This window comes from Chroicocephalus ridibundus, chromosome 8 (assembly GCF_963924245.1).
Source record: "Chroicocephalus ridibundus chromosome 8, bChrRid1.1, whole genome shotgun sequence".
Taxonomy (NCBI): Eukaryota; Metazoa; Chordata; class Aves; order Charadriiformes; family Laridae; genus Chroicocephalus; species Chroicocephalus ridibundus.
In genome coordinates, this window is record NC_086291.1 from 31,582,841 (window position 1) to 31,610,032 (window position 27,192).

General features: G+C 61.7%; 4 protein-coding genes across 19 annotated transcripts in view; 1 reads left to right on the plus strand and 3 right to left on the minus strand.

Moving 5' to 3' along the window:
• Positions 1-6,386, plus strand: part of LOC134519867 (myomegalin) — a 35,252-nt gene extending 28,866 nt beyond the window's left edge. For 5 of the 8 annotated variants that reach the window (XM_063344590.1, XM_063344591.1, XM_063344583.1 and 2 more), the window contains 15 exons: positions 9-483; positions 662-897; positions 1,126-1,177; positions 1,487-1,704; positions 2,065-2,259; positions 2,804-3,025; positions 3,204-3,335; positions 3,480-3,599; positions 3,688-3,865; positions 3,951-4,075; positions 4,287-4,388; positions 4,577-5,148; positions 5,230-5,368; positions 5,502-5,548; positions 5,826-6,386. In XM_063344590.1, the coding sequence (XP_063200660.1) occupies positions 9-483; positions 662-897; positions 1,126-1,177; positions 1,487-1,704; positions 2,065-2,259; positions 2,804-3,025; positions 3,204-3,335; positions 3,480-3,599; positions 3,688-3,865; positions 3,951-4,075; positions 4,287-4,388; positions 4,577-5,148; positions 5,230-5,368; positions 5,502-5,548; positions 5,826-5,858 (2,846 nt within the window). In that variant the 3' untranslated portion in view covers positions 5,859-6,386. The remainder of the gene's footprint in view (positions 1-8; positions 484-661; positions 898-1,125; positions 1,178-1,486; positions 1,705-2,064; positions 2,260-2,803; positions 3,026-3,203; positions 3,336-3,479; positions 3,600-3,687; positions 3,866-3,950; positions 4,076-4,286; positions 4,389-4,576; positions 5,149-5,229; positions 5,369-5,501; positions 5,549-5,825) is intronic. The other 3 variants (XM_063344587.1, XM_063344589.1, XM_063344586.1) reach the window with 2 other exon arrangements.
• A 172-nt stretch (positions 6,387-6,558) lies between these two features.
• Positions 6,559-14,713, minus strand: PRKAB2 (protein kinase AMP-activated non-catalytic subunit beta 2). 5 transcript variants are annotated; one of them, XR_010072315.1, is made up of 10 exons: positions 14,618-14,672; positions 12,919-13,008; positions 11,780-11,957; positions 11,375-11,541; positions 10,388-10,481; positions 9,691-9,811; positions 8,366-8,499; positions 7,996-8,064; positions 7,353-7,487; positions 6,559-7,193 (listed from the first exon to the last, which is right to left on the minus strand). XR_010072315.1 is itself a non-coding variant. In XM_063344594.1 (9 exons), the coding sequence occupies exons 3-9, from the start codon at positions 11,939-11,941 to the stop codon at positions 7,410-7,412; spliced, it is 819 nt and encodes a 272-aa protein (XP_063200664.1). In that variant the 5' UTR covers positions 11,942-11,957; positions 12,919-13,008; positions 14,618-14,673; the 3' UTR covers positions 6,559-7,409. The 5 variants fall into 5 exon arrangements, 4 of the variants coding, with proteins under 4 accessions (XP_063200664.1, XP_063200662.1, XP_063200663.1 ...); XM_063344594.1 differs by having other exon boundaries at positions 6,559-7,487; positions 9,697-9,811; positions 14,618-14,673; XM_063344592.1 differs by having other exon boundaries at positions 6,559-7,487; positions 14,618-14,671.
• Positions 14,714-14,930: 217 nt separating this feature from the next.
• Positions 14,931-20,578, minus strand: LOC134519640 (flavin-containing monooxygenase 5-like). Of its 2 annotated transcripts, XM_063344069.1 has the most exons (8): positions 19,734-20,578; positions 18,378-18,566; positions 18,130-18,292; positions 17,231-17,373; positions 16,781-16,980; positions 16,342-16,691; positions 15,885-15,957; positions 14,931-15,808 (listed from the first exon to the last, which is right to left on the minus strand). In XM_063344069.1, the coding sequence occupies exons 1-8, from the start codon at positions 19,866-19,868 to the stop codon at positions 15,451-15,453; spliced, it is 1,611 nt and encodes a 536-aa protein (XP_063200139.1). In that variant the 5' UTR covers positions 19,869-20,578; the 3' UTR covers positions 14,931-15,450. The 2 variants fall into 2 exon arrangements, with proteins under 2 accessions (XP_063200139.1, XP_063200138.1); XM_063344068.1 differs by having other exon boundaries at positions 14,932-15,808; positions 18,378-19,870.
• Positions 20,579-20,630: 52 nt separating this feature from the next.
• LOC134519641 (flavin-containing monooxygenase 5-like) lies at positions 20,631-26,131 on the minus strand. 4 transcript variants are annotated; one of them, XM_063344073.1, is made up of 10 exons: positions 25,904-26,131; positions 24,926-24,996; positions 24,345-24,489; positions 23,959-24,147; positions 23,710-23,872; positions 23,349-23,491; positions 22,794-22,993; positions 22,069-22,418; positions 21,635-21,707; positions 20,631-21,363 (listed from the first exon to the last, which is right to left on the minus strand). In XM_063344073.1, exons 3-10 carry the CDS (start codon positions 24,474-24,476, stop codon positions 21,018-21,020), a joined length of 1,596 nt encoding a protein of 531 aa, XP_063200143.1. In that variant the 5' UTR covers positions 24,477-24,489; positions 24,926-24,996; positions 25,904-26,131; the 3' UTR covers positions 20,631-21,017. The 4 variants fall into 4 exon arrangements, with proteins under 4 accessions (XP_063200143.1, XP_063200141.1, XP_063200140.1 ...); XM_063344071.1 differs by having other exon boundaries at positions 24,926-25,025; XM_063344070.1 differs by having other exon boundaries at positions 24,926-25,088.
• Between the last annotated feature and the right edge of the window lie 1,061 nt (positions 26,132-27,192).

The window sequence follows — 27,192 nt, forward strand, 5'->3', positions numbered from 1 at the left end:
CTCCGCAGAGTGCGAGGAGCCAGATGTATTCAGTGAGCCCAGCCTGGGCGAGGAGCTGGGGTCCCCATGCCGGCCAGGGATGCCCAAGGTGGGCAAGGCCGCCCGGAAAGCCGTGGCACAGGCAGATGTGGGGGCCCTGCACCAGCACATCCAGGACCTCAAGGCGCAGCTGCTCAATGCCAACAAGGTGATCCAGAGCCTGCAGCGCCGTGCCCGCTCCATCTCCGTCACCAGTGGCTACACCTCGGGTGCCGAGCGGCCCCCGCTGGGTCCCGTGGCCCTAGCCTCCCCAGCCCACAGCCTCACTGACGAGGACGAGGGCTGGCAGTCAGACGGCCACGGCACCCTCTGCCCACCTGCCCTGCGGGCACACCGTGACCTGCAGCACCTGGTGCACCGCGTCGCCCTCCTTGAGGCACAGCTGCCTGCAGCCAAGCCTGGAGGCGTTTTGCCTAAGGAGCTCCAATCTGCCACTTGGCCGGGGTATGGCTGTGGGTACTGGGACGAGACAGGGGGCTACTGGGAGGTTTCCAGGGGTTGCCCAAAGGTGGTGGCTTCTTGTTGCATGCTTTCCCCGCAGCCAGGGGTGTTTAACCCTGCCGTCCTCTCTGGGGGCGTGTCTGGCAGCCCCACGGATCCCCAACTTGCTGATCCCTCCTAGGAAGTACGACTCGCTGATCCAAGCGCAGGCTCGGGAGCTCTCCCACCTGCGGCAGACACTGCGGGAGGGCCGTGGGGTGAGCCGCAGCCTGGTCCAGCACCTGCGTGATGCTCTGCGGTCCTTTGAGGACCTCCTCCGCGGCACTGACATCGACTACTACCTGGGCCAGGGCTTCCGGGAGCAGCTGGCCCAAGGCAGGCAGCTGGCTGAGAGGCTCAGCGACAAGCTGGGCACCAGTAAGTACCTTTGGGAGCGGGGTGGGCACGGGGACTGGATATTGTGGGGTACAGCAGGATGGGAAGGGATGCTTTGATGGGTTCTGTGAAGGGCTGGGGACATTTGGATACCTTGTGCCACTTGGGCTACCTGCTCTGAGCTGGGTTGTCCTGCTGTGGCTCTGTTTGGGGCCAGGCAGCCTGGGCCATGGAGACACTGACTGGCTCCTCTCTGGCTTGGTTTTTCAGGAGATCGACAAGATGGGGAGGATAAAACCAGCCATGAACTCCTGGCATTGAGGTACTGGTTCCCAGAGAGGGCTTGGGGGACCTGCTCTGTGTGGGCAGCCCAGGGGCTATCATTGCTCTTGGGGTGAGGGTCTGAGGTGGTCCCAGGGTCTCTGCTCCAGGTGGATGCTGTGTGGTTGCCTCTCCTCTGGGGATGGGGAGCCCCAGGCTTGGGCTGGGCGCCCCATGGCTCCAGGCAGCCTTGCAGCATGGGTGGGATGTGGCGTGTGAGGTGTCACGCTGGAGCATGCACAGCACAACGGGGAAGGGGTGGAGGGGGTCACCCTGCCCTGCTGGCTCCAGTGATGGGCCACCTCCACAGGCTCAGCCGGGAGCTCCAGGAGAAGGAGAAGGTGATCGAGAGCCTGGAGGCGAAGCTGCAGGAGCGCTGTGAGTCCCCAGGCAGCAGCCGCCCACCCTCCGAGTCGTCCCGCTCTGCCACCAGTACCTCCTTCGTCTCCGAGGGGCTGGAGCCCTGCTCTGACGGGGACGCGGCCAGCGAGTGCAGCCAGTGCCACGAGGAGCCCGCCCGACTCACAGGTGCCTGGGGAGCCACCGCCGCGGGACGGGGACATGCAGCCCCTCTGTATCCCGTGGGTCGCTGCAGCAGTAGGTGCCCGTCAGGCAGGGGCTGCCCATGTGGCACCATGTCCCAGTGCCAGCTCTCTGTGTGCACACACACAGCACCCAGGGCTGCAGGGGGGTGTCTTGGGGAGTCCTGCCATGGTTCCACAGCCCTGCAAAGCTGGGACTGGCCTCACATGGGGTGTCCCAGCCTGCAGCACCTGCGGACTTGGCTGATGGGGACGTGCCAGGGTCCCCAGTGCCCCCAGGGAAGAGGGGTCCCTGCTAGGCTGAGCCAGAGCTGCCCTGATATCTCTCTCTCTCTCCTGTCTCTAGGCCTTCACTTTGACTCCTTGTCCAAACCTGTTACTGCCCCCCTGCCTGCCTTGGTCCCCGGGCTGCCCCCCTTCTTACCTGCTGGCCCCCCGCCCCCCGCAGCCCCCTCGCTCCTGGGCTGCTGCGGGACCCGCGTCTGCTCCCTGGCCGAGGCACAGCAGGAACTACAGGTGCTCCGGAGGCAGCTGGGAGAAAGTGAGCACGTTTCTCAGGCATGGGGTCGGTCCTGCCTGCCCTGCACGCCATGCCGTGCCGCATGGCCCCCCCACCCTCTCTGACCTGCCTGTCCTGCCCTGGCCCTTCTCCTGCTTCCTGGGGCTACTGCTTCAAGGTTGGGTCCCATCAGTCTGGCTGGGGCATGATGGGGACACGTGGCTCTCGTGTAGAGAGGACATAGCATGTGGGAGGGACACAGCCTGAGGCAGCACCAGCCCTTGGTGCGGGCACTGGCACATCCCAGGGGCCTCTGGGAAAGGGCTGGTTTGCTCAGTTGTTGTGTAGGAGTGGGGCTGAGACCCTCCAACTCATCTCACATAATTAGCAAGCCCTGGGTGAGCCCAGAATGGGTTTGATCGGGTCACGAGGTCAATGATGGGGCATCACCATGGGGGGACACTGGGCTGTACTGTTGGGCAGAGCGAGAAGGAGGCAAAAAGCACACGGCAGGAGCGTGTTACACCCATTCTTCCTCCCTGCTCATTGCCCTCCTCCTCCTCACCGCTTTGCCCTGTGCATGCAGGTGTGACGCTGCCCGTGGCACCAGCAAAGCCCTCAGCACCACTGGGGCCCTTCAGAGAGGGCAGCAAAGCCCCCGCATCGCTCTGCCGGCATGGTGCCCTGCAGAACCTGGCTGACATCCCTGGGGCCACCGAGACCCGCACCCTCTGGGACGCACCCCCTCCTGGCCAGCCGCTTTATGGGGCCCTGCCATCGGGGTACCCCTCCAGCCAGAAGCTAACAGGTAAGGTCCGTGTTGCAGACCATGGGGGCAATCCTGACTGGCTGTAGGGGAACAGGGAGGAGACCCGGCACCAGAATGGCTCCGGGACATGGCTCTGGTATGGGGCAGGGTAGTGGGGACAGCGGGAGGCAGGTTGCACATCCATCCCTGCCCTGAGCCGTCTCCTCGGCTGTGGTAGGGGCAGACCTGCTGGAGGAACACTTGGTGGAGATCCGCAGCCTGCGCCAGCGCCTGGAGGAATCCATCTGCACCAACGACCGGCTCCGGGAGCAGCTGGAACGCCGCCTGGCCTCCACGGGCAAACCCAGCGGTACGGTGCTGCACTGGGGCCAGGGCTGCTGGGGGTGAGGGGGTGGATGTCCAGGCTTTGCATGCCCCATTGCATGGGGAAGCGCTCTCCCTGTGCACGGAGGGGTGTTGGGGAGAGAGATTCAGCGCCAGTCCCCCTTTGCAGGGTTGCCCAGCGATGTCTATGCCCAGACTTCAGAGCCGGGGCTGCAGCTGAGCGGGGAGAACCAGGCTCTGCGCGAGGACAACCGGACCCTGCGGCTCCAGCGTGACCACCTCTCCCAAGGTTAGGGCTACCAGCATCCCATGTCTGAGTCTCAGAGGGCACTGGCTGAGTGGGATGGCGGCGACACCTCCGTGCTCTCTGTCCCCAGAGCTGGCGCGGGTGCAGGAGGCGCTCCTGGCTGCCTGCTCCCGGACACGGGAGGCTGAAGCAGAGCTGGGCCAGAGGCGTGGGGAGCAGCGGAGGCTGGCAGAGGAGCTCACCGAACGCCAAGAGAGTGTCCGGCAGCTCCGGGACGAGCGGCGCTCTCTGCAGGAGGACAACAACAGGTAAGGTTTTGGGGCATTGTGGCTTTGGGGCCAGCAGGGCTGAGTGCCATGGCTGGCACCGGACCCACGTGTACCCCCTCTGCAGGCTGCAGCACACGGTGACGCTCCTGCAGCAGCAGTGTGAGGAGCACCGCCTGCTCCTGAAGACCCTGCGCGCAGAACTGCATGTCTACGAGAGCCTTCCTCGCCCCCCTGCTGAGATCCGTGCAGGTATGGGACCCGCGCCCAGCACCCCCAGCTCCTCCTCTTGGTGTGCCTGGCCCCTCTGCAACCCTTGGGTTGTCCCAACCACCTCTCCTGTCGTGGCAGCAGGAGGAACATGGTGGCCCTGTTGGCAGGCAGAAAGCGGGGGGCAGGACCCCAGCAGCCCCAGGCACAGAGCCACAGCCATCCGCAGGGGCTCAGACACTTCTTGTTCCAGGCTGCTTCCCATCTCCTCCGGTGCGGGATGTTGGCATGAGTTCGGCAGCTCCCCTCTTCTCCCCGCCGCCCTCTGACACTTCGGTGGCCCGGCAGATGAAGGGTGGGTACTAGAGCCTGCCCCACATGCATACCTCAGGGGCTGCTGTGACCTGACAAACTCGTGGTCGAGTTTGCTCTGTGCTGAGCAAGGATGGAGAGCCCAGGGCAGAGCCAAGCACCTGGGATGGGATGGGGAGGGCCACAGGGGGAGCAGGGACTGGTCCTCACCTAGCCCTGCTTGTTCCACAGAGCCACGGGGGGCAGACCCACTGGTGAGGAAGAGCGAGGGACTGACAGGGGCTCATGTTGTTGGCCACCTGGACACTTACCGGGCCCTGGAGCAGCACATCCTGGAGGGGAAGACGCTGGCCTGCGAGCTGATGTGTCTCACGCGCCCAGCACTGGGGCTGCCTAACTGCCCGCGCCCGGGAAAGGAGGTAAAGTGTGGGCAGGACGGGACTGGAGGTGGCCGGGGGCCATACCCTCTGTGGACCATGCATAAACTGGCTCCTGAGCCCAGTATCAGCCCCAAGGCTTGCAGGGCTGGCAAGCGGCAGGTAGCCTCTACCCTGGGGGCTGTTGCCGGCACTATCCTGCCATGTTGGGGTGGGCACGGTGGGTCCCCGGGAACAGCGGGATGCAGGTGCCCCGGCAGCACCCGCTCCTGCACCCTTCTCCCACAGGCCCTGGGGTGGACGGGCGCGGGCCACCTCTGGGGCAGCGCCAGCACCCTGCACCGCGTCCTGGAGGAGTGCGCGTCCCTCCTTGCTGCCTTCTGGAGCACCGTGCTGCCCGTCAGCCCTGCCCAGCACCAGGGCAAGGTAGGCAGTGGGCCGGGGGCTGGCAGGGCGCTGGGGCTGGATGCTCGGCTCATCCTGCTCAGCCTTCTCATTTCGTCCCAGGAGCAGGCGCTACAGGGCGAGATTGCGGCGCTGCGGGCCCAGCTCTCCGAGAGGGAGGATGCTCTGCAGAGCACGGCTGAGCGGCTGCGCAGCACAGCCCAGCTCAAGGACAGCATGGAGCAGTTCATTGTGAGCCAGCGTATGTGGCCTGGGTGGCATCCTGCTGCGGGGTGGCACGGCCAAGCTGGCCTGGTACCCATGTGCCTGGGGTGGCTCCATGGCACAGGGACCTCACCAACCCCCATCTCTCTCTCTCTCTCTCTCTCTTGCAGTGACCAGGACCCACAACGTGCTGCGCAAGGCCAGGACAAACCTGGAGGTGAGTTTGCCCTGGTAGCCAGCACGGAATAGGGGTGGGTGCCCCTGCCCTGGTGAGCCCTGATGCCCTGGGGACAGGCACAGACGGCAGCAGAGTGGTGGCTGACAGGGGGTGCTGAGGGGCCAGTTGGGTGCAGCGTGTGTGTAGGAGGACATAGGGACCCATTTCCCTTGGCTGTCCCTAGCCTTTGTGTCCTTGTCCCCATGGCACATCAGTCCCTGGCACAGGCCTGCCCTGGCAGTGCTCCCCCTTAGTGCCATGTGTGTTCTCTCACCAGGTGAAGGCCCAGCAGGCCCTGCCCGTCGCGTGAGCCCCAGGCAGGGCAGGGAGCAACGTCCCCAGCCCTGGAACAGCCTGCTCGCTTCCGAGCTGTGTCATGCCAGAGGGCTGGAGCAGACCCTGTCCCCGTGACTCCAAGAGCTGGGGTGGACAGAGGTCTGGAGTGCCTGGTGCTACACAGTTAGTGGGCTTGGGCTGCTGTGGTGGTCGCATGCCCTCCACCTGCCCTTGCTTGCCATCACAGCAGCAGCTGCTGGCTTGGGCTTCGCCTGTCCCATGCTTCAGCGCTCACCCCTTCCACCCGCGGTGCTTAGAGTGGGGCGTCACAGCCCTGAACGCTGAGCACCTCTCGCCCTGGGACTTGGTCCCATCTGTAACCCTGCTGCGTACCCATCCCTGCTTGTGGATGTATGTATATGTATATAGCTAGTGGTATCGGAGCTGCGTTTTTGGGGGCTTCCCGGTCATGTTGGGGCCCCAGCGCAGGAGGAAGATGTAAGAAATGCCACGTTCTGTTCAGTGCCCGCAGAGTCCCCAATAAAGGTTTCCTTTGGGTTGTGGCGTTTCTGGCATGCCCGTCTCTGCAGCCGCGCTCCCCCCCTCCCGAAGTTACCCGCAGCATGGGGTACCGGTACCATCTGGCCCCAAGGGGGTGGCTCCAAGTCCCACCCCAGCACCCCCTTCCCTCCCCTCGCTGCTCCACAGTTCCCCGCCAACACCAGGCCAGCAGCACCGAGAACAATAAATACTGTAATAAATAAGAGAAAACCCTGTCACATGGCACTGCTCTGGCAGCAGGCGGTGTAGCTGGGGGCCTGGGGTACCTTGCCGGGCTCTGCTCTCCCCAGGCCCCCTCCAGCGTGGGCGTGCGCGGGTGCCCCTCTGGCTGTGACGGTCAGCCCTGTCCCACAGAAGCACTCCATGTTGGGGACGGAGCAGGCGTTCAGTCCTTGATGGTGCTGTCCCAGCGGCCGGTAAGTGCGGCTGTGTCCAACTGTATCCTCCCTCCCGCTGGCTCCACGCTGGACCTGGCAGAGGGCTGGGGCCGCAGCCGGGAGCCTTCCTCGAAGCTGGGGAGCAGTCCCACACTCAGGGCTGTGGGACAGGAGGCAGGCCGGCATGTCCCAAAGCCCCTAGGGATCAAGGTGGCCTCGGAGGCTCATCACCAGGACAGCACAGCAACCTTCAGCAGGTAGGACACGTTCCTGGAGGCGTGGGCTGGGGACAGTGCCAGGACCGCCTCAGGGCCCTTGCAGGCTGGAGAAGACGGGTAGGGTGAAGCCCTTTCTGTGTCGGGCACGAGGAAAGGCTATTCTGGTGAGCAGCAAACACAGTGGCCTCAGAGACTCACAGAAGCCAAGGGGAGCTGTAGGTGGGCGGAAACCAAGGGTTAAATCAAACCACACCAGCAGGATAGGACAGTGTCACAGGCCCCAGCGGCCCTGGGCTCATCGCCGAGGCCTGTGTCCCTGCCAGGTTCGAGGCTGGAGCCAGCGGCCAGTCCTCACGCAGTCCCGTGGCCCACCGTGTGCAGACAAAGCGGCGTTTCGTGTCCTGTGCGGGGAGCGGGAGAGGCCCCAGCTCAGATGGGCTTGTACAGCAGCGTGGTGACGTACTTCTTCTTGTAGCGGTGCGTGGCACTGAGCACCATCACGCCATCCTGCAAGAGGCACAGCGTCAGCGGGAGCGGGTGGGAGAGCTCGGCACCGAGAGCTCAGATCCGGGAGCACGGCACACCCAAGCTAGCTATCGGGAAGAGAGCTCTGCGGGCTCAGGGAGCAGCCCCAGCCCATCCCTGCTGTCCCAAGCCCCACAGCCATTGAGACACGTCCAACACCCATGACAAGGAGCCAGGGCAGAGCAAAGGAAGGGTCTGGTACGCAACAGGAGAGCCCAGGGCTGCTCAGGTCCACCACACTGTGGGGAGGCGGCTACAGGGAACTGAGGGCTGCAAGGAGACCACGACCTCCATCCCTGCCTGTGCCATGCTTCACCGGGCAGCCAAGCTGTCCTGTGGGTCCTCCCAACCCTGCACCACTGTCTCCACCCCCAGCTGTCCAGGTTCTGCTCCCTGCAGGTGCTGCAGGCACTGCAGGCTCCTGGGAGCCACCACCACTCCTGGGAGCTCCCCTTCCCTCACCCAGTGGCCTCGGGGGACCTGCCCTTACCTTGATGGAGAGCGCGTAGAGGTGATTGAGCATGACGTGGTTGGGTTCGGGCAGCAGTGCTGGGTCACACTAGGAGAAGAGGAGTGTCACAGCGGAACAGCAGAGCCCTGACCTGCCCAGCCATGACAAGGAGCTACCACCTCAGGCAATATGAGCTGCTGGTGTCTCTGTTCTGAACAGGAACAGAGCCCAGCTAAGCACCAGGCAGAGCAAGGGGCCAAACCAGCGTGGTTATGGGAAAAGTGAGGCTTTTCTCAGGAAAGGGCAAGGTGCAGACACCAGCCAAGGAGAGACCTGGCTCCCAGCATACAGGACTCCCCTTCCAACCCCAGTGTGGGTCTCCGTATGCAGGCAGTATGCCGGTACCCACCGAGATATTGGTGTCCTTGTTCAGGATGACCTGAAGGAGGTGAGGCGGGAGGATGGGTGGGGATTTGAAGCGCTCCTCGGGCCGGTATACGTACATCTCTTGGCCGTAAGGACCAGGTGGTGAGCTTGATAAGTCTAAAGGGAAGAGACAAGAGGAAACATGAAACGGCTAAAGCAGGACTGGCGATCACAGAGCAGGTCCCAAGATGCTGAGAAGGACCCAGCAGGGTGTTTCAGGCACAAACATCTTCCATGAGCCATGGCTCTATATCCTATAGCAACAGCTCAGCCTTTTCACAGCCAAATAAGCAGCCTGGCGAGCCCTGGGCATTTCTGAGCAGGGCTGTAAGCTGGTACGTGCACTGACACAACACAAGCACCTTGTGGTGTCCACCCCAAGATCCGTGCACACAGCTCTCAGCACAGCTGGCCCCCCTCTCCCTGTAGCAAGCAGCTGGCTTGCCCCAGAGTTGTACCCCTTGCAGCAGGGGCACGGGCACAGCAAGCAAGCAGCATGCCTGCACGCTCTCCGTACTGCAGAACTAGAACTGCCTGAGGAGGTCCCAGAAAGGGCAGACGGGAAGTCCAGATCGAGCAGCTGCTCAGACCATGGGAGCTTGTGATCACTGGAAGCTGGACTGGACGTATCTCCCAGCCACATCTGATCTGATCGCTTTGGAACAGCCAGCACACGGAAGGGCTCCCTGGAGCTGCTGCTGCTTGCCAGCTTTTTTACAACGACGTATCTCCCGCCAAGGCTGGGCGAGGACGTGGAGCTGAGATCTATCCGAGATGGGATTTGTACGACTGAGCTACCTGCCAGCATTACACACTGAGCCAGCACTGCCGATGTCTGCGCGGTAACCTAACCCGCTGCTGTAGCACAAGTGGAGAGGGAGGTTTCTGATGTGCTAGCACTAGTACAAATTACCTTGGCATGAAAGCTGAGAGTAGCTCCTGAAAATAACCTGGATCCTGCTCTCACCTGGCTTGTACCCCAGATCAGATGACTTACTCACAGTTGAGCAGACAGAAAGGGATGATGTTCCCAGCATTCACCAGTCTGAAATGGCTGCCTCAGCCGCGCACAGGCACTGACCCTGCTCTGAGACGGTGCTAGCATGGAACAAGTTACACTAGCACAGCCTGTCCATGGAGACGCGGCCTCAGCTGTGGGCTGCTGAGTACACGCTGATAAACACTACTCCTCCCAGGTGCAGGCCCACCCCTCTGCTCAGGGGGTCTGTTCACCCCCAGAGCAATGAGTCTTAGAGCCGAGGAGGTGGAAAATAGCACATGCAAAGCTGTAATGCCACAAAAACTCACCCCGACCTGAGGTTTCTGAGCTCTCCAGGGAATCCACCTTCAAAGCATCGAACACCTCAAAGTCAGACTTCTTGACGTGAATCAGGTTGTTAATCGTCCCCATCTGGCTGGTGACCACAGGCTGGAGAGAACTGAGGTAAGAGTCTTCCTATGTTCACCTTCAACCAAAGCACACACAACGCTTCCTAGATCCTCCCAGCCCAAGCCCTCTTTGCTGTGCCTCAGAGCACAAGTGGCCAGCATTTAGCTATGCTCTATGCTTGCAGATCTCTATTGTTTACCCTGGGAGGATTTCCCTTTACTCCCAGGATCCTTCATCACCTCCTATTTTCATCCTCCATCCTGCTACATGCCAACGGGTAAGTGTCCTCTCCTTCCCATACTGCTACCGCATGATTCAGTTTGGAGGAGAACCTTCAAGTGAATGCCGACCCTGCCCGTCCTCCCTTGTAGTCAATTCTGAATGGAGCTTAAAGGCCTTCTGGTGTCTCACAGCCCCTCAGTACCTCCTGACACTCCCCTGTAGAGCTCTTCTAAGCGCAGACGAACCAGCCTCTGAACGGATTCATGGGAGGGAGGTGTCCCTTTCGTGTTGGCAGATACCCTCTGCTCTTCCTGCTCCCCCTCTGCTACAGTTCCATCATGTCTAGTCCCCTGTAGAGGGCAAGATTCTCAGGATTAAAGCTTTGAGAGTTACCTCAGACGGGTCATGGACCCACTGGCCGTCCACAAAAAATTTGTACTGGTGCTCTCCTTCCGGGAGGTCCAGGATAGCAACAAAGTCATTGTGGCTGTGCAGAGAGAACAGACATGCAACAGCATTACTCCACTGATGCTCTGGATGCTGCTCTTCCATGGGATGCCAGAAAACAGCACTTTTTCACGCACTGCCCAGCCACTCCACCCCAACACCTTCACTCTTGCTTATCATCAGTGATCTGAGGCATGGACACAATAGATGCGAATGTTCAGAGCACTGTTGTGGCTCAAACCCCTAAGAGTCCAGCCAGAAGAAGCGCAGGAGGCAGTCCAGCTTGCAGACTTGCCCTGTGTGCCCAGGGAAAATCAGCGTGGCAGACACCCTGTGCAAGACACACTGGAGAGGATGCATGGGCAACACGTCTAACCCAGCGCTAGCACCGCAGGATGGGGCAACAAATGTAGCTGCTCTCTTATGCCTGCAATTGAGATAAACCCATTCCAAATGATTTGCTGGGATTATGCCCAGAGTCCTACACAGTATTTCCACGGAAATCACAGATGTATTACAGAACAGTGAGAACATCATTAGGGCAGGGCACAAGCGTGAGGGACAAATAAACAACACCCACTGGCAACAACACAACTAGGCATGGGGTAAGGCCACAGCCAAGGGAAGAGCTGACAGCTTCCAGGGAACCGCTGCATACCTGGGCAGGACTCTGCTGCCAGGACTAGGTGCTGTGTGACATCCAGCTGGGCAAGCAAAGTGGCCCATCCTGTCCTGTTCCTCCGTTTCACAACTTCCCATCACCACACAGCACCACCCAGGGAAGAAGCTGACTACATATTTGTGCTCAGACCCTCCAGCTTGGGTGAACTGAGAAAAGCCAGGCGAGCAAAGGGACCAGCAACCAGCACAGAGAAGGGAAAACACTCCTTGTGATGGAATGGAGAACACAGAGTGACCTGAGGGACTGGCTACCTCTTGATGAGCGGGATCTTAGTGCTCCAGTTGTTGAAAGATCCAGAGATGAAGACCTCTTTGCCTCCATCGGCCCAGCGGATGACAGTGGGACGAGCCTGTTGGGATGGCTTCACTGACTCCTCCAGATCTGGCTGCCACGTCACAAACTCCTTGTCCCCAGGAATCTGAGCAAAGAAAACCAGAGCCTGACTGAGACCCACAGACGATTTGGACCACATTCACTTCTCCCTGGACTGTGCCCATCTGCACATCCCAGACACGAACATCCCAGAGCTCCTCCAGCCTCCCAGCTGTCTCCAGACCCCTCACATGGTTGGGAGCACAGCCCTGCACAGCCAGTGAGTTGAAGTCCCAGCCAGGGCCCCAGAGCGCATGACAGGGAAGGCAGTGGCCAGCCCCTACCTTGGAGTCATGAGAGCTGAAAACACTGGGGTCATCGGTGCTGCCCACCATGATCTTGTGCGGGTGCTCCTTGGTAGGGTGGGGGGCACCGGAGCCGTCCGAGCGGTGGGACTTGGAGCCATGGCGCTCCCCAGACACTCGCTCACTGGTGGTGTTCCCCATGATGGCTCAGCAGCCCCTGCGAGAGAGAAAGAACAGCAGTGTGTCTGTGCCCATGGGCTCCGTCAGAAAGGAGAGGAGCAAAGGCGCTGTTTCCCAATGCTCTTTGCCAGGGAAGACTGACAGCAAGCCTAAAAAAGGCCCAAAGTTCATTCCCACTGCCAAGTTTAGGAGCTGACGGGGAATTTAACAAACAAGACAGCTTGACCTAATTATAGCCATATCCTTATGAACCATCACTCTAGTTAAGCTGGTAATTGTTATACTCCAAAACAGATACTAGTTACACTGTGTCGCACACAAGCCCTCAGCAGCCGGCACAGTAGAGGGGCTGATGGGAAAAATAAAGCTAACCTTTATTGGCAAATCAATTGCTTGGCATTAACAGAGCTTCTTTCACAATCCCATAGTCGGGCTCTGCAGACAAATCCCCTACATCCAGCAAGAAAACAGCCAGAGAGTGAAAGTAGCAGCTGTTTAACAGCTCCCAACAAGTCTCCATGAGCTTGCGGGCAGAAGAGCAGAGCCTCACGCCTGGCAAAGGCGACAGGGAGCATTTAAAGTGTCCGAGTGGAATCGCCCAAGCTGGAGCTTGGCCAAGGCGTGGGGCTAATGCCGTGGTGTCTGCAAAAAGCTCAGCTCTCAACGGCATTCACTTATGATTCACCAGGCGAGCTACCATGTCAGCTGCAGCACAGCGCAGCGAGGAGGTCCGCTTGTTGTGATCCTAACCTGCAATACCACCCCGAGCACTCCGGCATCTGCCCGACCATCCGGAAGCACACGTCGAGGGAAGGACAATCTCAGCCACCTCAGTGCCACTCTGCAGCTGGAGATGGGCTGTCTTTCCCAATCTCACCCAGCTCAGAGAAGGCAAAGCGGAAGAACTGGCCACATCCTGCCAAGCCATAAGCAGCTACACACCTCTCAGGACAAACAACAAAGCCACCACAAACTACATGGGACTCTTCAGGCCTTACCCAGTTTCCAGCAGCCGAGATGGATTGGGGTTCTTGCCCCCTTCTCAGGGTTATTTTGCAGCTTTCAGCTTACTGCGCTGATCAGAGGCTCTGCAGGGCAAGGCAAGAGGACGGACAGCCTTGCTTCATGCACTTAGTTGTGACATTTGGGGATTTGTTTAGAAGATCAAGTTATACAAAGGGTGCCAGGCAAGGCCGCCAGCCAAAGCCAGGCTTTAGAACATTACAGAGCAATTACTAAAGTATTTCTTAAATCCTGAGGGCTAAAAGGCAGCTTGAGAGAGCAGCTAACCTGTAACGCCCACCCCTCCCAGTGAAGATCAAATGTACCTGAAGATCCAGGTCAGATGAGGTGCACCACTTGCTCTGACTTCTTCCCCCACTGCCCCGGAGGAGGCTCAGACAGCTCCTCACAAAACCTGTCCCTGTGCTGCTAGACCTGCTGTTGAGGAGCTTCTTCCCCAGTATCTCTGCTAAGGCTGCCTGACTTCTCATCTGCAGGGAGGAAGCTAAGAAGGGCTGAACAACCTCTGGTACGGAGACAGACCTGAGAGATGTGTGCAGACGTTGACCGATGTGAAAGCTCCCCTTTCTCTTCTCTAGAAGAAATCCACTCCCTCTGGCTGTCCCTTACCGGTTGCGCTCTCCAAATGCCTCCTGAGGTTTATCCCAAGCGGTGGCTCCTTTCTGGCATCCGAAATCCCACACAGACAAGACCACCCCACCTCCTGCACTGTGCACATCGGCACCCTGCTGCGGCGGGACAGCGAGCCCCTGGAGCACAGCCTGTGGTACTTGGGCTTTACAGAATTAACTTCTACAACGCAAACCCTCCTGTGTTCAGGCAAGCCCCCCTGGCGCAGCACGCTGTGACAGTGTGGCACAAGTGCATCCAAGTCACTAATGGAAACGCTGCCCATACCAAAGCCCAAGGAAACCTCGGCAGCTCCCAGCATCCGCTCCCTGCATGGCAGCCGCCAGCCGCACTGAGGTGGGTGGCCCGCCTGCCGGATCACAAGGCCCCTTCAGTTTCACCCAGCCCCGTGTCCCCACTTTGCTTCTGAAAATGAGATGTGAAATACACCCATTCCCCCCCGAAATGTGCCACGCTCGCTGCCTCTCCCACCCGTCTGATGCCCCGTACCGGGAAACACCGGCCGCCAGCCTGAGAGGGCTTGTTTTGGAGAGATGGGGTCTCTGTTCAGCACCCCTCGGCCCGCAGCCTGCGTGGCCGACACCTGCAGGGAAGGCCGGCTCGCCTGGGCTCTCCTGCGTCCCTCTTTCGGCAAAGGGAATGGGAACTCAGCCGTGAGGCGGCCGTAAGGTTAAAGGGATGAGCCGGGAAAGGCAGGTCTCCTTTCCCCACGGCCGGGACGAGGGCTCTGCAAAGCAGAGGCGGCGGCAGGGCTGTCACGGCTCGGCCCACGGCCGCCCGCTCCCCTTCCCCGCCAGCTCACGGTGAAGCGGCTCCTGCCCCGGCCCTGAGGGGGAAGCGGGCCGCACCGGCAAGGGGCCGGGCCCTCCTGAGGGGCTCCGAGCCGCTTGCAGGGCACGACGCCACCGTTGCCCACCGCAGTGTCACCCGCGGGGACGCCCAGCCGCGCCTCACCCACCACCTCCCGGACGGCTGCCACCCACCCGCGGCCCAGCCCTGCCCTGACACCCCGCTGCCACCCCCCGGCCCCGACCGCGGCCCCACCTGGCCGCCGCCACCGCCGCCCCGCTTCTCCGCCTCCGTCCAAAATGGCGACACCCCCCCCGCCGCCACCGCCAGCCTCTGCGGGGCGCTCTGGCCCGCCCCCGCCCGCCGCTCTATGGCCGCGCCTCCCCCCTCCCTCCCGGCGCGGACCCGCTTCCCCGCTGCCGGGCAGCCGCCATGTTTTTTGAGGGCGGCTTCGCCCATTGTCGCTTGAGGGCGGGCGGCCTGGCTTCACCCGCCATGTCGGTTGAGGGCAGAGGGCCCGGGGACGGACCGCCCCCCGGGGTAGCTGTGGGGAAGAGGGTCGGGGTGGCGGTGGGGCTGGGCGGGCGAGCCGTGAGGTGGGCTGGCTGGGCGGCTAGGGCGTGAGGAGGCCCGCTGTGGGGTGCGAGTGGCCAGGGTGCTGCCCCTGGGCCGGGCAGGACAGACACGGAGCCGCAGACTGAGACAGCCCACGCGGTCCCTCGTCCCCTCGGCGTGGGGACAAGCTTTATTGCCCTTTTCTTGAGGTGCCCTGGCTGGGCAAGTTCCCGGTTTCCCCATCACCTCTGCACCGACCTAACCCACGGGTAGAGCTTGTGGAGCTGCTGCGGGGCAGGATTTAGGGAAAGGGAGTGATCCGTGTCCTCAGAGCAGCTCCCGAAAAGACCTGTTGTGTGTGGCTCCGGCGCGGCAGGAAGGTGAAACAGACCAGGCTGCGTCCTCCAGGAACCCGCTCCCTCTGTGCCTCCTGCCCTGGCAGCGGACCTAGCAGGAGACCACAGAAATACCCAAGCCCAAAGGAAAGCAAGAAGATTGCCGGCAGGACCTGCGGGCAAACCTTCAATTTTGGGTTAAGGAGAGAGCGAGATGTAGACGGCGGTGGCCGCAATCAACCCGATGCTGAAGAAGACCTTGAAGATGTGGGGCACGGTGCTGGAGCGGGCAGGACGGGCCCCGGTTCTGGTTTGCAGGGGCCTGACGACGCGCTGCCGCTGGGTGAGGATGGCTTCCCTGGCGCCCGACCACTTGCCCGGGCCCCGCAGGCGGTACTGGTACGGCGTGCAGGGCCCAAAGGCCACCTCCAGCGCCAGCTTGGGATCGGTGAGGAAGAGGGCGAGCAGGTTGGGCTTGACCCCCACCTGGCAGGCGAGCTCGTCCATGTAGGGGATGTAATCCACCTGGATGGTGTGCCGCTGGCTCTTCACGTACCTGTGGGCAGGGAGGGTTTGGCGCACGGGGCATGGGGGTAACGGTGGCAGGGGCGATGCCTGCGCAGGGTCCTTACCGCTTGGCCATTTCCTCCTTGGCTTGTGCGATGTCGGCCAGCATGTCAGCGGACGGCGGCAGGTCCTGCAGCCCTGTGGAAGAGGAGGCCGAACTAGAGGGAGGGCTGTGCCCCTGCTATGGTCTGGCTGGCTCTGCACACAAAAGCCTCTGGGGCTCCGGGGACGTGGCACCACAACAGGAGCAAAGCAGGAGGCAGAAGCGAAGAAAGCAGCAGCAGGAAAGGAGAAGAAGGTGGTTTGCAGGCAACAGGACCTGTCAGTTGCCCCCGCAAGAGAAGATGAGCATGAGGCTCATTGCAAAATGCAACGTTGGGTTTTGTCCCTATAACTAAGCAAGAGGAGGGCAACAAAGGTGGGTGGAGGGAGGTGGTGTGCGAGGGGATGGCGCCAGTTGAATGGCTCAGCCTTGCTGTGGCCATGGGAGCAGGCTGCATCCCCCCACCCTGCCTCACTTACCCTTGAAGACACGGGTGGCCCAGCGACACTGGAGCTCAGAGACAGGCATGATGGCTCCCAGGGGCTGGATGAGGCCGATGAAAGCCAGTGTTGGCTTCTCCAGGTCAGGGGGGAACATGAATTTGTAGAGGGGGATCTGGTTCTCCACCACCTGCACACAGCCCTCGAGGAAGGGGAAGGAGAAGCTGTATCCCGTGGCGAAGACCACGGCGTCGATGTCTTCCTTGGTGCCATCCACAAAGACAGCGGATGTCTCTGTGAACTCCTGGATGTTCGGCTTCACCAGTACTGTGCCTGAAATGATGCGGTTGGGCAGGTCGTCGTTGATGGTCGGGTGCTGGTCAAAGATCCTGGAAGGCACAGACAGACCTTGTGGGGTCCTGGGCAGTGGGACGGGCAGGGCTGGGACAGGTGCCAGGGGTGCTGCCAGGGTGCTCACCGGTGCTGGGGCTGGAGGCCATAGAGTGCGTGGTCGAAGCGGGCGTTCAGCTTCCTCTCCATGAAAAAGCTGCTGACGTTGTGGGGTAGCAGGCTGCGGAGGAGCTGTAGGAAGCGGTTGATGTAGGTGAAGTCAAAGGGGTATCCACCGTCTGCCACCCGGTGCATCACCCAGGTGCCACGCTTGGTGCTGAGGAAGACCTGGGAGGAAGGAGAGGAGAGGTGGTGGCATGGCAGCATCCTCGTGAGTGGGCTGGGCCCCTGCTGTGCTCCTCGGACAGGGGTGCTGGCGTGGGTGCTGGGACCACAACAGCCACCCCCATCAAGAGGGGATGGGGTGCTCGTGGCTGGGTGCTGGAGGGAGGGGAGCCCATGGGATGACGGGGGTTGTGTGGTGCCCGCCAAGGTATGACTAAGAAGCACCCGAGCCCCGGGGGCTCTCCCCGCACACCTGCTTGGCTGCGTGGCTCAGCTCCACCGCGATGTCGATGCCTGAATTCCCGGTACCAACCACGACCACCCGCTTCCCCAAAAAGGACTGCGGGCTCTTGTAGTCCCGGCTGTGCAGGTACCAGCCTTCAAACTTTTCCAGCCCTGGAAGAGAGAGGGAAGCCATGCTGGGCAGGGACGTGGGTGGCTGTCCCCCTGCTCAGACTGGTGGTGTGTTTTGGGGACGCTCTGGGAACAGCGTGACCAACAGGAGTGTTGCAGCCCTGGGATGGTGCCCAGTGAGGCGGTGGCATCTCCAGCCAGGGAGATGCTCAGTGTGGCCCTGAGCATCCTGCTCTGGCTTTGGGGCTGGTGTGGCTTGGAGCAGGGCTTGGACTGGAGACCCCCATGCTCCCATCCCAAAATCCTCCTTCAGTTCCTGCCCAGTGCCAGGTCTTGGGGGCAGAAGAACAGCAGGGATCTGTGCCATCCCACCAGACCCTGGTGACGCTGTGTTCCAGCCTCTTCCCCAGCCAAAGAGCGTCTCCACAGCCGAAAGCCCACCAGGAATTTTTGGCAGGCAGCCAGAGGAGAACGCCACCACCAGCGCCGAGCTCTCAAGCCTTGCCAGGGAGTTGGAGAGCCCAGCAGGTGCGTGGCTCGGGGACCCTGTCTGTGGTGGGAGCGGTGAGCTGGCAGCGGCCAGCAGGACACTTTGGTTGGGCGATGACGGCACGGCAAGAGCCACCAAGGACAGACCACCAAGATGGGTGGAATAGCAGCATGCTCATGTAATCCCACCTGGTATGTTAACCTGCAGGGGCATTTTTGGCAGCAGCCAGAGAAGGGTGGGGGCTAAGCTGGAGAGGAGGGTGGTCCCAGCGGTGTCAAGGACCAGGTGAGCAGCCTGCGGAGCGGTACCTGGGAAGGTGCTCAGCGGGAGATGTGCCTCGGTGTGGTGCCCGGTGCACACCAGCACGGCGTCGAAGACGGCCGCCTCCTGCTTCCCCTCGCTCTCCGTCACCACCTCCCACTGGCCCGTGGCGGCGAAGTTGGGGCACTTGGCCACGTGGCACACGCTGGTCTGGGTGCGGGGGGAGCGGGCGTCAGGCACCCTGTGCCCCCTGGCCCCACTGCCGCCGCCCCCCCAAGCCCCCCCCGGCTCTCACCCTGAAGCGGATGTGGCGGAGCAGGTCGAAGCGCTGGGCGTACATGCGGAAATACTCCATGATCTTGGAGTTGTGCATGTAGTTGGGGAAGTGGTCGGGGATGGGGAAGTCGCTGAAGCACATCATCTCCTTGGAGGTGTTGATGATGACGGAGCGGTAGATGCTGGCGCGTCCCTCCTCGGGGTGCTCCTGCGGGAGCAGGGCACAGCTCGGCACTGGCCAGGGACCCCATGGCTGGCTGGCTGCCTGCTGCCTCACCATGCTTGTGAGTGTGGGATTAAGCCACGGGTGGTCATAGCACCCATCCCTGCCCCCAGCACCCTCCCACAGCTGCAACCGCTCACCCCACCAAACAGGGAAGAGGAAGCTCTGGGTTGGTGTGGGCCATGCAGTGGTGACAGCGGGTTGTGGGGGGTCTTGTGCCTCAGTTTCCCTGCTCCCACCCCTGGCCCTGATGAGGCGGCACGTTCCCAAAGCTGCCTGTGGTGCCATTGCCCCGGTCTTGCTATGTCAGGTCTTGCCATGTCAGGTCTTGCCAGCTGCCAGCTGCTGAGCCAGCTCCGGTGCTTCCAGCTGAGTGGCCACTTCTGCTCGCCAGGTCTCAGCCCCGGTAGCCTGGCACTGCTGTGGCTCTGCTCCCCCAGCCCTGTTTCTGACCCAGCGTGGGCAGAACCTGCAGACTGTAACCGAGCCACCCCAAACCCCACGATGGCGTGGTGTGGTGTGTGTCCCCCCCCGGGCTCTCCCACCTGCCTGTCAGAGCATGGTGGAAAGGCTTGGCTGCTTCTTGGTGGCTCCTGGGAGAAAAGTCAGCAGCCTCACTAGGTGGGGGCAGAAATGAGCTCCGGGACTTCCCTCAAGGCAGGGAGAGCCAAGGTACAGGTGAGGCAGCACTCGGCGCCTCTGCGTGGGTGAGCGGCACAGAAGCAGGGAGAGAAGCAGCTGGGACTTCCAGGGAAGAGCTAGGCAGAACGGAGACTGGGACAGCCAGCGGGGTCAGGTGGTACCAGGATGGGTAGGAAAGGGCTGGAGGGGACCAGGAGCAAAGCAGCAGGGGAAGGGATGGATGAGACCGGGAAGGGAGGGGTGGGAAGGGGGAAGCCTGAGCTGGGGGAGCTGGGTCAAGTCCTCGCGGAGGGTCTGTCCTGCTGCTGGTGGGAAGGAGATGGGTCGCATGTGGCCGGCACACCAGCTGGCACCACAGGGATCTGCCGCTTCTGCAGCAGTGTTTCTTTCCTGTGGTTTTCCTTGGATGCATGCAAAGCAGGGGAGTGGTGCTTCATTAGCTGCCAATGACCGATCCCAATCCTGTCTGTGCGGCTGCCGCAGGGCAGGCTGGCACAGCACAGCGCTTACCTCGAAGCGCCAGAGCCCCCCGATGTCCCCGCTCCTCTCAAAGCAGGTGGGTACCAGCCCCTCATCCAGGCAGCATTTCAGGGCACACAGGCCAGAGGCACCGGCCCCAATGATGGCTACTTGCTGGGCAGCCATGTCCCGTGGTGCGGTGGTGGGAGGGATGCTGGAGAAGCCTCAAGCCAGGGGTGAAACACGCTCGGGGCGGGCGTGCGGAGCCTGGTGGGTCACAGCAGGGGAACGCGCAGTGCCGCTCGGTTGGGGATGGCCGTCTCTCTGCTTCCCGTGGGTGACTGAGGTCAGCTGGGGTGTCACAAGATGTGTTTCTTCCAGACATGATCTACAGGTTCCCACCGCCGCCGCGCCACACCTCCTGCCTGCAACCCGCCCTCCGCAAGGGGCTCATTAGGTTCTGTAAGCGCTTAACGATGCCGACACTGCCACGGGACTTCCTGGGCGCGGGGGCCAAGATGTGGCCACGCTCCAGATTTCGGCAGGTCGTGGTGTGGAAAACAAAACTAAGGGATGCTCAGGGCACTCGTGGCTGGCGTGTGGTGGCCAGGACGCCCTGTCACTGCTCCATGTCCCCAGCCCACTCAGCCATCCTCTGGAGGGGCTGTGTGCAGGTGATGAGGGTGGCGTTGAGCCATGCCGCTGGGACCACCGTGACCTGCTCTGGTGGTGCACACCCTGGGCGCGGTTGTTTTGCTGTGGGTGCACCCTGTGCGTGTGTGTGTGTGTGTGTGTGTGTGTGCATGCAGCCTGTGCTGCCATGGAGCTGGACCTGTGCCACTGGCACAAGGCCGACCTCAGACCCGTGTGCCTCCCCCCGCCGGCACTGCATGGTGTCAGTAACAGGACGGACGCCTGGCTCGGTTTAACACATTTATCCAGTTAGGAAGCCTGCTGTGCTCGTTAGCTCTTGTGTGAGGGTGCCAGTGGTGGCACGGCTGCGTTATAGGTGACCGAAAAGCCCGGCGTGTCCCCGCTGGGTCAAAAGTGCTGGCTGAGAGGGACTGGATTTTACCCTGCGAGTGAGCAGGTTTCTTCCTCCCTCCCCAGTAGTGGCTCCCCGGGGGGATTCGCAGAGCGGGCACCGAAGTTTTATTTTGGCAGCCGGGGAGGCTGTGTGCATCCCAAGCTCACGGTGTGGCCTCAGCGGGGCCATGCCAGGCAGGAGAAGGGCTTCTGGCAGCACTGGGGGGCATAGGTTGCTGCGGGGCAGGGGGTGGCCAGCCAGCCCCCCCGGTGCATCACAAAGCCACCCTTCCCACACTTGTAGGGCACCTACAAGTAAGCAAAAATGACGGCAAGGACAGCCACAGCCCCAACCAGCTTGAAGACGAGGGGCACAGCGGGGGCTGAGGGGTGCTCCTCTACGTGCCGTGTCTGCAGAGGCTTGATGATGCGCTGCTGCTGGGTGAGGATGGCTTCCCTGGCACCTGCCCACTTGCCCGGGCCCCGCAGGCGGTACTGGTACGGCGTGCAGGGCCCAAAGGCCACCTCCAGCGCCAGCTTGGGGTCGGTGAGGAAGAGGGCGAGCAAGTTGGGCTTGACCCCCACCTGGCAGGCGAGCTCGTCCATGTAGGGGATGTAATCCACCTGGATGGTGTGCCGCTGGCTCTTCACATACCTGCGGGCAAGGAGGGCAGGTGGGTGCTGGCAGCAGAGCCAGCAGATGCCCCGAGTGCTGGCAAGGTGGTATTGGACGGGTTGCTATTGGGAAAGATCAGCGGGGTGGGAGTAGTGTGGCCAAGCGCATCCCTGCCGTCTGTTGGCACGTTCCAATGTGCCAGGACGCAGCCACAGGACAGGACAGGTTGCCGCGGGACAGGACGGGTGCCTACGAGTAGCCATGCCCAAACCATCCCCTTCCCTGTTCCCTGTGGGGGTGGGTGTCTTACCGCTTTGCCATCGCTTCTCTCTTCTGCTTGATGTCATCTTCCATGTCGTGCCGCGGGGGCAGCTTGTTCAGCCCTAGGGAGGATGAGCCACAGCATGGGGGTGCTGCGTCCCTCTGGCAACAGTGGCTGCTGCTGTGCTGCCCTTACTGGGGTGCTGTGCCCCTGCCAGCACCACCGTGGCAGGCGGTCTGGTACCCGAGGCATGTCCAAGCTCCTTGGGATGGGAAGGAGCAGCCACGGGGCTCAGGGTATGGATGTCCCTGAGCTGCTCAGGCAAAAGCCCGGCTCACAATGATGGCTGCAGGGTGACCATGCCATTGCCCATGACCAGGATGGCACAGCCAGCTGCTGCCTCCCAGACACGGCTGGCCACCTGCCCCAGCTCCGGGGGTGCAGGCTCAGCTGCAGCCATGGGGGAGGTTTGCCTCACTTACCCTTGAAGACACGGGTGGCCCAGCGACACTGGAGCTCAGAGATGGGCATGATAGCACCCAGGGGCTGGATGAGGCCGATGAAAGCCAGTGTTGGCTTCTCCAGGTCAGGGGGGAACATGAATTTGTAGAGGGGGATCTGGTTCTCCACCACCTTCACACAGCCCTCGAGGAAGGGGAAGGAGAAGCTGTATCCTGTGGCGAAGACCACGGCGTCGATGTCTTCCCTGGTGCCGTCCTCAAAGATGGCAGATGTCTCTGTGAACTCCTGGACGTTCGGCTTCACCAGTACCCTGCCTGAAATGATGCGGTTGGGCAGGTCGTCATTGACGGTCGGGTGCTGGTCAAAGATCCTGGAAGGCACAAGGAGCCATCAGGGTTCTGGGTTGGAGTGTCTCTGCTCCATGTCCTGCTCTGGCCACTGCTCCCTGCTCCAAGGATGGTCATTTCCAGGGATGTTCAGCCCTGAGGATGCTTATCACCAATAGGCATGGTCCCCAAGGATGCTTGGCAGCTGCTACTGCACTGGTGCCACCAAGGCTCCCCAGAAGGGGCAGTGGTGGCTCTCTCAAGCATTGACTGGGCCCACCACAACTATTATCTGGGTTTCCAGGGCTGGTGCCTCAGCCCTAACCTGGGCACAGGGAGCACGGAAATGGCCGAGCGGGGCTGGACACAGTGGGAGCCAGGGGGGTCCCCTCCTGGGCAGGGGGAGCTTTTGCTGGCACCTGTGCTTTGGCTTCAGGCCGTAGTGTGAGTGGTCAAACCTCGCGTTCAGCTGCTTCTCTGTGAAGTTGCTCACCATGGATTGGCTCAGCACCGCCTTCAGGAACTGCTTCATACGTGTGGTGAAGATGATGTCGATGGGGTAGCCCTGATCTCCAACACGGTTGAAGATCCATGCACCCCGGCGGGTGCTAAGGAAGACCTGGTTGAGGAAGGAAGCACCGTCTCCTGAAGGCTGTGACAGTCCTGGGGGGGCTGCACAAGGGGGGCATATCATTTCCCTGGGATCACTCTTCTTCACACTGCCTGGAGAGGTAGGGAAGAGCTGCAGGGGCAGGCCCAGCGCGGGACTTGGGGATGGAAATCAGGGTATCCGTATGGGATCGAGTCTTGGCTGCCACTGCTGCCCAACAACTGGAATTGCTAGGTACTGGCACTGTGAAATGCAGCACGTGCCGTGACGGAGTGCCAGCACCTTGGTTTTGGTGTCCTTGTGGAGCTGGCAGCGTCTCACAGGGGGCTTCCCTGCCCACCGGGACCCCACTCCCGCTCCTCACCTGCTTGGCCGTTTGGCTGATCTCCACAGACAGGTCTGACCCCGAATTCCCAATCCCGATGACAACAACCCTCTTGTCAGTGAAATCTCGGGGATCCTTGTAGTCTCGGCTGTGGAGGTAGCGGCCCTTGAACTTCTCGATGCCTGCGGGTGAGGAGGACGGATGCTTGGCTTCCTGGTGCCACGCTGGAGGGTCACCTCCTCAAAAACTGAAGTGGGGACCCTCCCTGGCTCCACCAGACCCCTCCTGGGGAGAGTGGGAGCGCTCATCGAGTAGAAGCAACGCAGGGGAACGCCGAGGCCAGGAGAAAGAGCAGCAGGGAGAACAGGGGTTCCCCTGGCCGAGCTCTCTGGGGCGGTACCTGGGAAGGTGCTCAGCGGGAGATGTGCCTCGGTGTGGTGCCCGGTGCACACCAGCACGGCGTCGAAGACGGCCGCCTCCTGCTTCCCCTCGCTCTCCGTCACCACCTCCCACTGGCCCGTGGCGGCGAAGTCGGGGCACTTGGCCACATGGCACACGCTGGTCTGGGTGCGGGGGGGAGCGGGCGTCAGGCACCCTGTGCCCCCCGTCCCCACTGCCGCCGCCCCCCCAAGCCCCCCCCGGCTCTCACCCTGAAGCGGATGTGTCGGAGCAGGTCGAAGCGCTGGGCGTACATGCGGAAATACTCCATGATCTTGGAGTTGTGCATGTAGTTGGGGAAGTGGTCGGGGATGGGGAAGTCGCTGAAGCACATCATCTCCTTGGAGGTGTTGATGATGACGGAGCGGTAGATGCTGGCGCGTCCCTCCTCGGGGTGCTCCTGCGGGAGCAGGGCACGGCTCGGCACTGGCACAGGGGCAGCAATGGGGAGGGACGGACGGGGATGATTTGGTGGCCCTTTTTGTGGACCACCTGCCCTCAGCCTCTCCCCTGGGACCCCGCCGTGGCTGGCTGCGTGCCACCCTGATGCTGTGGCGGTGCTGACCCCCAGCAGGACATGTGGCCAGCAGGGATTACCTCAAACCTCCAGAGGCCTCCGATGTCCCCGGTCCTCTCGAAGCAGACAGGCTCCAGCCCCTCTTGCAGGCAGGCTTTGATGGCGCACAGCCCGCTGCTGCCCCCTCCAATGATGGCCACCCTCTTCGCCATTCTGGGTGTTTGCCTAGGGACAGTGCCAGGGAGCGTGGTTGAGGGGCAAGGGGAGCAGCTGTGCAAAATTTTGACCCTGTGTGCCAAAGGGGACCCAAACTGAGAGGCAGCCCCCCAAAAAGTTTGTCTGGGGCTGCGAGGCAACTGCTATTCCCCGCCCCAGCAGTGACCTGGCTGGTGCTGGGGTTTTGCACCACCGCGGTGTTGCCTCTGGACGCCATGGGAAGAAATGCTACTGGGTGCCTCGAAATCTCCCTGCCCACGCCAAATCCTGGCGATGGAGGTGTGCCGGAATGCCATGCCCCGCCTTGGGTAGCGATGGCTCCCTCCCGGGTGGGTGACAGCCCCTCCGCTTGCACTTTGCTCTCTCCCTTCCCCGGGGAAATGTCTGTCCTGCCAACCCGTCACCCGCTGTGTGCCGGCAGCCCGCGGGGAGGCCCTCAACTGACCTGCGGCAGCGGCAGCCCGGGAAAGGCCAGCAGCAGGCAGGGCGCTAGACGATGGTCTCTACCGGGTTGCCCTGAGCGGTGACGCAGGACGCCGGATGGCCTGGGTTTAGGGTGTGTAGCGGCAGCGAGCGGAGCCTCCCTCTCCGTCACTCCTCCCACGGAGCTGGCCGGGGGGAAGGAAGCCAGCGCCTGGCTGGATCCTGGCCACCTCGTCAGCTTTTCCGGCAGCAGCTCTCGCCACAGCCTCGGATGGCGGGGTAAGGAGCCGTCCCAAGCACCCCGCCAGGAACCCCCGTGTGAGAACATTGTGGGGGTTGCAGGAGAAGCAGCCAGTCCCCATGGCGTGTGTGCCGGGTAAACAAACACTGCCCTGAATTTTTACCTCTGGGATTATCAGGATCAGCCCAACCCTGTTTATGCTGATACCCAGCGGCACGCGCAGCTCCGGCTGCTCCAGTGGCACCCGGCACCGCGTTGCTCACATCCCCCCTGCCCCGGGCTGGGCATGTCAGCACAGCATCGCCATAGCCACTGTTTACTCCTGGGCCATCGGAGTCCCGGGCCCAGCGGGAGCCCTGTGCAAGGAGCACTGTGCTGCCGAGGTGTCCCTGGTGCCGGGGTGGTGGATCCAGTTAGGAAAAGGTTTTCCACAGCAGCAGGAGGCTCAGGAGCACGCTGCTGGCTCTGGGGACACTCGCAGCCGGACAGCCCCTGGGGGCTGCAGGGGAAATCTGCTCTCCTGCGTTCAGGGAGCTTCAACCCAGAGCTGAGCAAGGCGCAGGGTTGCGGAGGGGCTAAGCTCTACAGCCGAAACGGTTTTAACCTTTTAAAACTCATAGTATGTTTGCAATAAGTGTGATAAAGCTCTTTCTGTCCCTCGTTGGCAAGGGCTAATCTCTGCCCGGGGGCACAGAGGCGCCGAGCTGCCAACCCACGCTCGGTGCCTGCGTGTCAAAAAGCATTGAAAGTATCTCTTACCAGGCAGGGAGATCTGCACGGGGACGGCGAGGAGGCAGCACTGGCAGCACTACCCTCCCTGCTCCGCTCTCAGCTGGCTTCTGGCTCTTTTGGAAGCTCTGCAGGGACTGCCCAAGGGCTACCGGCACAGGGGACTTCTCCCAGCTCTCAACCCCACCGCTGTGATACGAAACCTCTGTGCAGGTTGCCTTCGAATTTGCCCTTCTGCCTTAGTGGCTACGAGAGGCTGCACAGCCCTGGACTTTGTCCCCACTGTGCTTGGGCTCATGGCCCAGCCAAACTGCACCATCAGGCACAGAGGACAGCAGGAGTGCACCAGGGTCAAGACATGGCATTTCGGTCAAGATAAGCTTGTTGATATCTGCGGGAGAGCCACGGTCCTCTGTGCCTGGGACAGACAGTATGGTGGGCAGTGCACACACACATGTCCACTCTGGGATTTCGCAGTGGGCAGAGGTGACGTGGCACAAGGCGAGCAGAAAGCAGCCATCTCCTCCTTCCTATCACCCATGCTCGGAGGAGCAGTGACAAGTGACAAGCACAAGAGGAGACCAGAGGTCTTGCTGGTGGAGGTGGGGAGAAGCAGAGCAGCAGTGAGAGGGTGTCAGGGCAGCCCATGACCCAGCGGGGCTGTGCAGTGGTGGTGGTGGGTGCCACCAAGCACCTCGTGGAGGGTCCTGCAAGTGATCCAGGAGCAACTTCTGGCACGCACATGCATATGGGAACAAGCCACAGAGGCACAGAGTTGCGGCCGTACTCCTCTGTGGCCTGGAGAGGAAGACACCGACGGCTGTAAGAACAGCTTGGATGAAAAGCACCCCGCGTTTGGCAAAAAGTAGAGCTAAGATGTTTTGGCAAGCCCTGATCACCCCAAACCCTGACCACGCTGGAGTGCGCCGCCTGCCCGTGATCCTGCAGCCACCGCAGAGCTCGTCTCTGCCTCAGGGCAGGAGGGCTGGCCGCAGTGGCCGGATGCTGCCATGCGGATGCCGGACTGGCCCAGCCGGCTGTCCGGCATGTGGTGTAACCTAGGGGATTTTTTTTTCTTTTTTTTTTCTTTGGAACACTGGAATGCAAACCCACAGCTGGTGGCTTCACTGGCTCACCATGCCAGCGGGTCAAGGCTCAGTTCTGGGGGAGCCTTGTTCCATCGAGCACTTTTGTTTCAGCCCCTGTGTAGGTGACAGTGGGTGACAGACACAGACAGGGTGCTTGTACCAGCGGCCCTTGGGCTGCTCCTGCACACTTCAGCCAGAGGAACAGCACACTTAAACATTGCCTGGTTTTAA

What these genes read in the sequence shown, in the direction of transcription:
- LOC134519641 (XM_063344072.1), bottom strand. Translation starts at nt 24,476, where the DNA reads ATGGCGAAGAGGGTGGCCATCATTGGAGGGGGCAGCAGCGGGCTGTGC. An exon ending in GAGGCCTCTGGAGGTTTGAG is followed by an intron (nt 24,148 to 24,344) that starts GTAATCCCTGCT and finishes CTGCTCCCGCAG; the next exon opens with GAGCACCCCGAGGAGGGACG. An exon ending in GGCCTGAAGCCAAAGCACAG is followed by an intron (nt 22,419 to 22,793) that starts GTGCCAGCAAAA and finishes TGTGCCTTCCAG; the next exon opens with GATCTTTGACCAGCACCCGA.
- LOC134519640 (XM_063344068.1), bottom strand. Translation starts at nt 18,869, where the DNA reads ATGGCACCACAGGCAGCTTTGGGAACGTGCCGCCTCATCAGGGCCAGG. An exon ending in GGCCACCCGTGTCTTCAAGG is followed by an intron (nt 15,958 to 16,341) that starts GTAAGTGAGGCA and finishes CCTCTTCCACAG; the next exon opens with GGCTGCAGGACCTGCCGCCG. An exon ending in AAGGAGGAAATGGCCAAGCG is followed by an intron (nt 15,809 to 15,884) that starts GTAAGGACCCTG and finishes CCCTGCCCACAG; the next exon opens with GTACGTGAAGAGCCAGCGGC.
- PRKAB2 (XM_063344593.1), bottom strand. Translation starts at nt 11,941, where the DNA reads ATGGGGAACACCACCAGTGAGCGAGTGTCTGGGGAGCGCCATGGCTCC. An exon ending in GGGTCCATGACCCGTCTGAG is followed by an intron (nt 9,812 to 10,387) that starts GTAACTCTCAAA and finishes AGTTCTCTCCAG; the next exon opens with CCTGTGGTCACCAGCCAGAT. An exon ending in TCTACGCGCTCTCCATCAAG is followed by an intron (nt 7,488 to 7,995) that starts GTAAGGGCAGGT and finishes TGCCTCTTGCAG; the next exon opens with GATGGCGTGATGGTGCTCAG.